The sequence below is a fragment of the Nanorana parkeri genome, unplaced genomic scaffold (assembly GCF_000935625.1).
Source record: "Nanorana parkeri isolate BGI_ZX_2015 unplaced genomic scaffold, ASM93562v1 scaffold1132, whole genome shotgun sequence".
Taxonomy (NCBI): Eukaryota; Metazoa; Chordata; class Amphibia; order Anura; family Dicroglossidae; genus Nanorana; species Nanorana parkeri.
Genome location: NW_017307400.1, coordinates 282,636 through 294,159, shown reverse-complemented (window position 1 = coordinate 294,159; position 11,524 = coordinate 282,636). Strand labels below are relative to the sequence as shown.

General features: G+C 40.7%; 1 protein-coding gene across 1 annotated transcript in view; it reads right to left on the bottom strand.

The window, feature by feature from the left end:
• Positions 1-11,524, bottom strand: part of NECAB2 (N-terminal EF-hand calcium binding protein 2) — a 164,577-nt gene that overhangs the window by 3,465 nt on the left and 149,588 nt on the right. The window contains exons 9-11 of the mRNA XM_018568055.1: positions 10,555-10,611; positions 5,161-5,273; positions 3,528-3,605 (exon numbers count right to left, since the gene is read on the bottom strand). Of these exons, the coding sequence (XP_018423557.1) occupies positions 3,528-3,605; positions 5,161-5,273; positions 10,555-10,611 (248 nt within the window). The remainder of the gene's footprint in view (positions 1-3,527; positions 3,606-5,160; positions 5,274-10,554; positions 10,612-11,524) is intronic.

Sequence of the window (11,524 nt, the reverse complement as noted above, 5' to 3'; positions counted from 1 at the left end):
GGGGGGGGGGGGGAGCACTTAGGAGTGAGGGCAGAGCAATATGTGGCTGTGTGGTCAGTGACAGAGGAGCTTGGAACTCACCTGTCATGGCTGTAGACCCTGGTAATGTCGCAGTATTCTCTGCAAGCAGCTCCCCTACTTCAGGTAGCACTGATATCATTATGCCTGACATAGAACTACTAGGGAACCCTGAGCAGTCACCCAACATACAAAAACCAAGCTGGGGTAAACAGTCCCTTCAACAGAAAATGTACGCACTAAGCACACTTTGTAGATAGCAATAAAAAATAATTTGGGCAAATTGGGCAAGCTGCTGCATTTAAGCATATGTCATATGTGCTTGAAAATCCGCTTCTAAGAGAACCAGTCAGTAATGGGCATTTATGAGACTCTGAATTTTCACTGTAGCTAACAGTGCAGCCTTACCTCTGTCAGGCCATTGAGACTGACCTGTCTCCAGCCTGATCTCAGGGCTGATAATTGTCAGTGTCTGGGCGGTCTGGACAGGTTTTCCCCATCTGGACAGGGAAAACCTGTCAACTAAGAAAGCCTTTTCTTTTATGTAATGTAGACCTCACCTTTCTTATATGGCAGTTTTGTGAGTGTCTGTTATCAGCACTGTGCTGAGGAAGAAGACAGCGTTGTCTTACAGGCTGACATTTCTGCTCAGACAGGGAAATCATTTTAATAAATAATGAAAAAAAAAATCATATAATTCCTCCCACGCATGCAGACTTGCTTTTAGGTAAATTGACTGCTCTCAGCCCTAATGTATGCAGGTGAGTTAGGGACCTTAGATTGTAAGGGCAAGCGCAGGGGCAGATGTAAATGCACAATGTGTAAATTGTTAGCACTATATTATTACCTGTAATAATAATAGTAATAATAATAATACAATCCTTGAAAGGTAAAGCTGCACGATTATAATAACTCAAGACTCTAAAAAAATCACACTTGCACCATAGACACTACGGTCACACTACACCACATCCCAAACTAAATATACTGAACACAAATACTTTGACTACAAAGCGACTCTAACAGGGATTTTAGAGACAGAGGGTACTTATTGCCTGGTTGTGGATAGAAGATACTGTGCTCCTAGATACACATGTATGTATATGGAAATTATGTACCATATGCACCATTTCAGTTGGTTATTTTTTGATACTAATATTTGGGATTCTTTTTTAGACAAATTATCAAGCACAATGAAGTCTGATGAAGCAGATATTACTCTGCAAAACGCATTACTTATCCTTGTAGCGCCACGCTGAGTCTCTATCTTTATTGGACAGCTACATCTCCTATGATCAGATAATCTTTCACGAAATTGTGGACTTTGGAAAGGTATTTGTAAGGTTGATCTGGCGTGAATGAACTTGTACTGAGTTATATCTATTAGGACACTTTTAATATGTGTTTTTACATTGTGTGAAATTAAATGTATATTTTTATATACACTGTTTTACATTGAATTACCATATCTTAAAAATCCATGTTGGAGTCGCTTTGTAGTCAAAGCATTTGTGTTCAATATAAAAACACAAGAGTGGATATTCAGAGCACTACAATTGCTCACTGGTGACTGGTTCTCTTTATTACCTTTACTTTTTACCAAGATGACACTATGTGCACAAACCAGCCCTGCTATGACATCATAGGCAAACTTGGGACACGTGGGGGGAACTAATCTCCCTACTAGAACAGGGCAAGAATTCATATAAGTTTTACTTAATCCAGCAGAGCTTTCTAGCTCCAGTAAAATTATCAGGATGGCTGGAGTGGAAAATTAGAATAGCAGGGGAAAACTATAATAATAATAATAATAATAATAAAGGGTTACTTTTATGTCCCGTTTAAAGTGCAGAATTATAGCCGAGAAGAGTATATTTCGAACATTCAATGTGTGTAGGAAATTACCCCCTCTGGTGGTCTGAAGTAGCAATGCTCAGGTTTCAAATGTGCCTAAACCGAGAGATGTATGTAAGCTACCGTTGCTGACCTCCTTCTGAAAATGCTATCTGTTTGGCTTTTCTGCTGCAAACCAGTTGCTTTATCCGCTAATAAGCAAAGAACAGAATCACTTTAACATCAGACTAGACGTGGCCACATGGAATAATTATCTGCAGGCCGAGACTCTGGAGCTTTCGGCTATACAAATTGAAACAGAAGGCACTGACACTACTGATAACTCGGCACTGGTATGACAGTATGAATTTAGTAAGTAAAAGGAATTTCTACATTGTGTAAATTTGCTTTGCAACAGGGTGATCTTGCTTCAAATCTGACAAAATGGCTTTAATGAGTAACAAATTCTGGATAACACTTGAGCATTTCTGCACGCTGCATTTGTTTAGACTGAAAATCACAGTGTGCATTTTCTATGCTGAGCTGATCAAGCCAACATAACTCCAGCCAATTGTTCCATGTAAACTGCTCTCCCCTGTCTCATAAATCTGTGGCAGATTAATGCATTGTAGTGATTTTTTTTGTATGGGAGTCATCCCCTTCACCAACAGTTCTGATAAAAAGTGTGAAACAATCAAAACAGTTAGTGTTGTGTTCCCTTGATTCATATTCTTTATGATCAAAAAAAGCTTGAGATGGCCTGAAAACTGTTAGGTGTATGGCCAGTGTTAGGGGATGGTGGAGACATGAACTGGAGTTGGAGGGAATCATGGACAAGGTGCAGGGGACTGGGGAGGTATGCATTGAAAGTTAAGGGGGATGGAGAGAGGGTGCCAGAGGTATGTAGCAGGGGTGGAGGGCATTGAGGATGCCAGAGACATTTGCTGGAAGTGGAGAGATCTGGGAATAGGGCATGTTCTGGAAGTGGAGGGGATTGGGAATGGTGAATGTATGTTCTGGTAGTGGAGGGGTAGGGAAATAAGGAGCCATGTTCTGAAGGTGGAGGCAACAGGGATGATGAAGCCATGTTCTAAATGAGGAGTGGATCGGTGGACATGTGTTCTGGAAGTGAAGCCAACGAAGAATGAAAGAGACCGGGGACAGTTAAAACATGTTCTGGAGGTGGAGGGGACCGGGAATGGTGGACACATGTTCTGGAGGTGGAGGAAACGCTGATAGTAACAGCATATTCCAGTGGTGGAGGCGACTAAGGATGGTTGAAGCATATTCTGAAAGAGGAGGGGACTGTGGAAAAAAGTTCTGGAGGTGGAGGAGATTGTGATGGTGAAGCTAAGTTCTGGGGATAGAGGGGAATGAAATTAGCACAACCATATCCTGAAGATGTAGGGAACCAGGGATTTTGAAGGCATTTTTCCCCAAAGCAAATTATATTTATGTTACTATTTATAATCTGTACACAGATTTGCCTTTTTACTACTATCTGAAGAAAATGTCACAAAATTTCACACTTTTATTATATGACAGAAAATACCTGGTTTACCCCTAGCAAGTTATATAACTGATACTTCATTATTTACAGTATCAGATATTGTTCTTTCATAGCTGTGCTACAAAATAGATGATTCCCATTATGATCCAGATACCAGGTCACTCACCTCTTCCAATCTTCCTCTGTTTCCCAGAATTCATACACAATAAATGTTACCATATCCGTCAGTCTTACAGCAGTAACACTAAAATAAAACAGATGAGAAGCAGGAATTGCTGGGGTGTTCCTAGAGTCTAAGAAAGTATAAAACAGTCATCGGTCACATTTGTACTCCCTTACTTAGTAGGCACTGGAGACATAAAGTTATATCATGGATTTTTATTACTTCTCTTAATATGTATCCTTGCAGTTCTGCAATGTCCCTAAAAAGCATACTTAATCATCATCTCTATGGATGCTCCGATACCAGTTTTTCGAGTACGAGCACCGATATTTTTTTTTGGTACTCGCCCATACCGATAAACGGAAGTTCCATTAAGAAAGCTGGGCGGTGTGTAATGACTCGCCCCTCGGCTTCCATATTAGCTGGGAAGCCGTGTCCATGCTCCCTCGTCACCAAGTGATGAGTCAGCTTTCTGACCACTCAGGAAACCGGGGAGCAGGTAATGACTCGCCGCTTGGCTTCCTGATTGGCTGGGAAGCCAGCTACATGCTCCCTGGTGATGAGGGAGCATGGAGCCGTCTTCCCTGCCAATCAGGAAGCCGGGCAGCGTGTAATGACTCGCCACCTGGCTTCCTGATACCGGATGTTCTGGTATAGGAATAAGCATCGGGAGCATTTGCATGAGTACGAGTACTCGCCCAAATACTTGGTATCGGCACCGAGAATGATACTAGTATCGGTATTGGTGCATCCCTATTCATCTCACAAAAAAGTGTACACAATGAAGCACCATTGTAGGTGGAAATGGGTCAGCACAAGCACCCTTACCGCAGCCCTATGACTATGCAGGATTATCAGCCCCATAAGCAACAAACTGATGCACTGTGTGTTTAGACACCTTTCTATCAGAACCAGCATTACATTTTCAGCAATTTGAGCTACAGTAGCACTTCTACTGGATCGGAATACATGGGCCAACCTTCGCTCCCCATGTGTATCAATGAGCCTTGGCTGCCCATGACCCTGTTGCCGGTTCACCGGGTTTCCTTCCTTGGACTACTTTAGGTAGTTCCTAACCACTGCAGACCTGGGACATCACTCAAGAGCTGCAGTTTTGGAGTTGCTCTGACCCAGTCGTCTAACCATGACAATTCGCCCCTTGTCAAAGTTACTCAAATCCTTACACTTGCCCATTTTTTCTGCTTCCAAAACATGGACTTCAGGGACAAAATGTTAAGTTGCTGCTTAATTTATCCCACCCACATCCAGGTGTCATTGTAACAAGCTAAATTAATGTTATTCACTTCCCCTCTCAGTGGTCATAATGTTATTGCTGATCTGTGTATGTCCCATGGTTGGAAACCCTTTGACTTATTATTTTAAGTATTAGGAGCAAAGTGCTGAACTTGCTGTATGATAATTATATCCATGTAGTCCAGATCAGCCCCGACGTGCTTTTAGCATCTCTGGCAATTGCTTCGGCTGCTGAACTGTCAAGACTGAGCCTGGCTGGATGCGGTTTTCATGATAATAACCCCTCCACTACTGGCATATTCACTAGGTGAAGAAGGACTAAAAATTGTAAATCCATTTACATCTTTCCACACTTGCATTAATGACCGACTTGGTGACTTACTGAAAGCATTCTCCCTGGCCAGATACATTCTTCAGATATTGCTTCAGAGCGCTGCAGAATTCGTCCACAGATTTCTGGGAAACTCTCATCTCATGTCTCACCAGGAATAGATACTGTGGAGAAGAGCAGAGAGGTGGTATCACCAAATCATGTTATACAGTTCATAAAACTTTATCGGTGCCTTTGGTTATCAACAAGATAGATATCCCTATATACATACACTTACAGGTGAAACTCGAATAATTAGAATATCGTGCAAAAGTAATTGCAGTAAGTGCTGCAAAAGGGGCCCAAACCAAGTACTGAGTACATATGCATGCTTGTACTTTTCAGAGGTCCGATATTGTTCTATGTACAATCCTTGTTTTATTGATTGCATGTAATAATCTACTTTTTTGAGGTTGTGGATTTGGGGTTCTTGGGGTTTTCATGAGCTGTAAGCCATAATCATCACAATTATGACAAATCACGGCTTGAACTATCTTGCTTTGCATGAGTCTATCTCATATATTAGTTTCACCTTTTAAGTTGCATTAGTGAAATAAATGAACTTTGCACGATATTCTAATTATTCGAGTTTCACCTGTATACTGTATAGGAATACATAAGGGTTTTATATTACCTTGTTAATCTAACACCTCCATGCAAAAACAAAATCCTGATGGTAGTACTGTCAGGCTTATATCAATATGTAAATGGCTCAGTGGAGTTGTCTATGTGTAAGACAAAGGCATGCCCAATGTACTGTACAAGGTGGCAGCATTTGCTGTGCCCATGCTGATCTCTGTTGGTGGCATACAGAACAGAAAGACTTTATTGTCATTGTATGATACATACAATGCAAGTTTGTATGCCAGTCCTAAAAACAATACCTTCAACACATAACTATAACATAACATATATTTATTAAAAAAATAATAACCTGTATAATAGATATAATTAAAATTGATCAAAATAATTTAAAATACAATAAGGTGTAAAACCGTTTAACCCTTTTTTATCTTCTCACTATTGCACTAATCCATTATGAATATTACGGCATAGATTATTTACTTGATTATGTTAAGTGAATTTATAGCCCTGGGAAAGAAACTATCTCTGAATCTATTTGTCCATGTCTTAAAGTGACATTAAACCCTCAGATTTTTTAACATAAAACAATACTGTAATGTGTGCCTTACTGTAATCCATGGTAGTTTCCCTTCTCTTTGCTGCTCTTCCTTTTAAATCTGTATCTGTTCTCATGCTGGGCAGAACTTCTGTTTTGCAGCAGACTGCCTTGTCTCTGGAATGGCTACATGGTGTCTGTGTGTACGTTTGCAACCTGAGCCAGCACTACAGGAAGAGGCACTCAGCTGCAAAGGGAAGTTCTCCCCAAGCATGACAAGACATGAGGATTTAACTGTATTGGTTACAGTATTGGTTTATGTTAAAAAATCTGAGGGTTTAATGTCACTTTAAAGCCCAACTCCAGGATAGAATAAAAACCTCCATCACTACCTCCAACCCCCACCTCCCCCTCACTGATCATTGGGCTGGAAAAAAAACGTTTTAAGTCCTGCTTTAACTTATGCTAAGCCACGGTCATGTGATTATTCAGTGCCGAAACCTTTTCTTTTTTGTTTACCTCTTGCTGGGGTCCTTCTTCCAGGTGTCCTCATCATTGCCTGCATGATGTGGACAAATCCCATTTGCTGTCTACCGGAAGTGTCCTCTGAGGATCCAGAGAGGCTACCGACGTTGGCCCAAGGGGGATCAAGGGGACCAGCCAGCGAGCGCTACTATGTGGCACTAAATTAGTGGTCTTTGCCGGCAGACACAGCCTCAGTAAGGGACCTGGATGTGGGGCTCAGGTGAGTATAATTTGCTTCACCATGTAAGAAGAAAGAAACACCTGGCAGGATATATTAGAGGGGGGGAAGAAGGGGTGGTATGGAAATAGTTTTTGTCTTTAGTTGGGCTTTAATATTTCTATAATGTCTACCCAAAGGCAACAATTCAAATAAATAATGACCGGGATGCAAAGGATCCTTCACACTACTCTTTGCTCTTCAAGGATTGCAAAAACTAAAAAGACCGGCCATAGAAGAGAGTTGACATTCACTCATGTTTTTTTTTTTTTTTCCTGTATGGTTGTTAATGCCCTTTTATCTTTAGTTTTTTTTTAACTTTAGTATTTTGGATTCATCCCCAACCAAAGTTGGAGCAGCAGGCCACAAGAATTCCCCATGAACTGTCCTCCATGGGACTCTTTAGGACTTTCATTCACTTTCTCATTTCCTCTTTTCTTTTTGCAGGGCAAAAAAATGAAAACTGTAGCCACCATTTCCAAAATTGTAGGCACACGCGTTTGTATGTTTCTTGATTTATCCAATATCTGTCTGTGTGGTATTAACAATTTTCTGAAGAGCAGTCTTGTCGCCTGCTGAGCAACTAGTGTACCACACTGAAATATAAGTACAACAGGACACTCTCAATAGAAGAGCAGTAAAAGCTCACCAGCAATTATTCTCCCAGACTGCATTTCCTGAGTACTCTCAGAAAATTTAATTGCTGCTGTCCTTTCTTAATAATATAGTTACATAGTATTTGAGGTTGAATAAAGACATTAGTCCATCAAGTCCAACCTATTATCCTACCAGTCATTAAGGAGTCCTTAAAAATGAGGATAAATACCTAAAATTTAAAGGTGGAAACCCGCTCCACACAATCATCATTTCTATAGCGCTGTGAAATCCTCTCTATTCCTCCTGAAATCAATAATATTTTTTTTTGTTTTCATAACATTAACATTCTTAACATTGAGTCATTTTATTTTATTATAATAATTTACAATAATGTTTTTTGTAAATAAGTATTTTATATAACCAGTAAAAAAGTATATTAAACATCCGTTAAAAAAGTTCCATTAAACAGACTAAAACAATTATAGTTTCCTTTTATTTCTGCATCTCACTTAAAATGACACTAAACTCAGGAGTTAAACCTTAAAAATGCATTCAAGTACCTTAACTATTAACAAAAATATAGATGATTTGTGCATCACTAAGCTTTAGATCCTCAAATCATCTCTGAATTCAGGCTGATCTTATCCTTCCTTCTGGAGTGGCTACCTTTGTTCCACATGGTCCCTGTGTGTTGTAAATTAGCCACCGCTCCAAGCTCACTCCCGTGATGTAATACAGTCTCAGGGTTAGTTTATTAACTTGTATTGAGATTGTAGTCCACCACGGGAGTGAATGTGAAGTTGTGGCTACTTTACAATACACACAGGGGCCATGGGGAACAAAAGTAGCTACCCTCCAGAAGGAAGGACAGTGTCGGCACCAATTCAGAGATGATTTGAGGATTTACAGCTGAATGATACACAAATAAGATACATTAATAATACCTGAAAAGGAAACTATAGTGTATCCTTGCTCAGTTTTACTTCTGAGTTTAGTGTTTTAAGGGCTTGTTCACACCGAATGCGGTGTGTTCCAGAGTGGTAGCTGGAACGCACCGTAATCCCTTGGGGGGCGGGGGGGGGAGAGCGTGGAAGCGGTGCCATTGAATTCAATGCACCACCTAGCTCCCTCCCGCCCCACAACGCAGGGGTAACTTTTGTGAGGGATAGCGGTGCGTTCCAGCAGCTACCACTCTGGAACGCACCGCATTCGATGTGCACAAGCCCTAAGTGAGATGCAGCAATAAAAGGAAAGTATAATGGTTTTAGTCTATTGGTATTTAACTTTTTCAACTGATATTTAATATCATTTTTGCTGGTCATATAAAAGACTTATCTACAAAAACAATACAAATCTGAGTGTGCCTGATTTACAGAGAATTATAGATTTTACAAACCTTTCAGACAGGTTCTCTCCATTTAAGAGTCTATACCACAGCCCCACTTTGGTTAGCATATTTCCATTGCACACCATATTGGATAGGGGGCTGCAGTAAACAACAGAGAGATACAGTGATGAACAAATATGGAATTTAGGAGCCAGTCTGTGCAATCCCAGAGCCAGCAGGATTTTTTTCAGTAGCTAGCTTCATTGACAACATTTATAGAGAAAACCCTCAAAAGTTAGGCACCCGCTGTATTTAAGGAGCATTGGCTACCTGGCTCCTGGGATTTGTCCAGCCCTGAAATAGAATACAGAATGTTGCCAGCTCATCATAATTTCTCATATGAAAGTTCAATTTATTGAAGCTTGATAGTAATTTCATGGGCACCGTTCACACCTTGGCGTTCCATGGACATTGGTACAACGTGTTAAAAATGTGCGATGTGCTTGCGGTGCCATTACTTTTTAATAGCGCCCCAAATATGTTGGACAAAACGTGTGTTTTTTCCTGTGAATTGTCGTTTGTTAAATGTTTACAAACACATGGTCAAAAACCACGGTATGCTTGCAGTAGAATCTGCAGCATGAGCTACTTTTGCCGCGTTTGTTGTGCATGGGCAGCCCATTGAATGAATTGTCTGATGCACGGCAACGGCGGCAAAAACGCGCACGAACACGATGCGCATTCACAAAATCCCAAAGTGTGAACAGGGCCATAAAGATGCAGCATTTAAGAGTCATGCAGAACCCCTTTATTAAGCCAAATGTGACAGATAATGCATATAGTTATAGACACATATTTAAACCACAAATTACTAGATGTTAAAGATTCCCTGTAAAGGTGCAATGCCCAGAGCTTAATGTTGGCTAAATTAAATAAAAAATAAATAAAAGACAGACGTTAAAGTGCCCACGTGTAATAATTAGATTAAATGAGAGCGCCAAATCAGTTCATAGGAGTCCAAAGTCTTTAATTAAATGTCTGATGGCCACCAGGATACAATTACAGCCAACATGTTTTTGGGGCCAAAAAGATCCCCTGCATCGGGGCTTAGAGACTATGGAAGGATCCAGACAGCTAAAAGCAGAATTGTGCTGAAATAAACTGGACAGCCGTTTAGTATTGCACTGCCAGTCCTCACAGGTTCTCTTTAATATACAAAACTCTGGAATGAAGGATGTTGTTAATCCATTCTTCCATTGTGGCGGACACTTTAGAAAGCATTTAAGAACTTGACAGTCATATCAGAAGATCAGCGGCACACTGTGGAAGGCAGTTGCTAGCTGAAATATCTAATGTAATCCCTGGGCAGAGCTGGATACTTGAGCAAAGCCTGCAGGCAGCAAGTGTGTTAAGAAATAAAAAGTGACACATGCTAAACCGGTTGTGACATCTTCATTACACTAAAATGTCACAGAAAACTGGTGCATTTGCAGCCTAGCAGAGAAATTCTACAAATGACATCAGGACTATTGTATAATTATACTTCAGCCTGCACTTTGCTGCAAAGAAATAGGATTAGCGATAAATCAGAGCATTCCTCCTGTCATATCCTATACTCACAGCAGAAGCAGTATTCTCGCTGTCAGAAAGTCTCTGGTGCAAGTCAAAGGACAGCGTCTGAAAGGAAAAAGAGACGCATGAAGTCTTAACGGGGGTTAAAAGAGAACTCCACTGAACAGTAAATGTGTTCTAAACTTGCATGACGGTAGGATAAATCCGCATTCCTTTTAATCTTTTAGAGCTAAACCCCAGGCAGATGTAAAATACACAAATGAATGCAGCTCTGTATTCATGAATACATCATGAAATGCGTTTTTTAATGCAAGCACTATAAATATCTGGATGTTACTTGGTTTTACCCTTTGCAATCACCCATACAGCAGATCTTAGACTGGCAGAGGAAGAAGCAGCATAAGCAGCCTTGTATATTTTTTTCTAAAAAGCAACACATTTCTTTAACTATTCCTCCTTTATTTTTAAAGTTGCCATTTCCTTTGGGTTTTCATTGCATCACTCATTGTATCACCTCAAGGTGGTCATAACTGTTGCTAGAACCAGCCAGCTAGGCCAGGGGAGAATTCAATAAAGGCTTTGCGCCACCTTTCTGGTGATATGGGCCTTTAAAAGGACCTGCACCAACTTCAGAAAAGCCCTGTGGCCAGTTTCAGTAACTTTACCGACACTTACATCAGATTCAGGTAGTTCTTAATAGCACCACTTATAGAATCAGTCACTATGGCTGTGACAGATTAAAAATGAATTATCGCCAGAGAACTGGCAGTAATTAGGACCAACTTTGATTAGGTGTACAGAGAGATGCCAGTGCTCACAGTGGGGCAGTGAGGGGAATGAATGTAACACCTTCCAGCTCATGGTTCATTGGTTGCAATGAAACTGCGCTGCCGGTGTCCTAGCAACAGTGCTGAGGGACTAGTTCCCCACCAGGCCCACTCTGCTACTGATTGACAGCAGGCAGTGGTTGAATAGACAATAGCTAGCGTTACTTAGCTGCACTGGAGGATGGAATGTC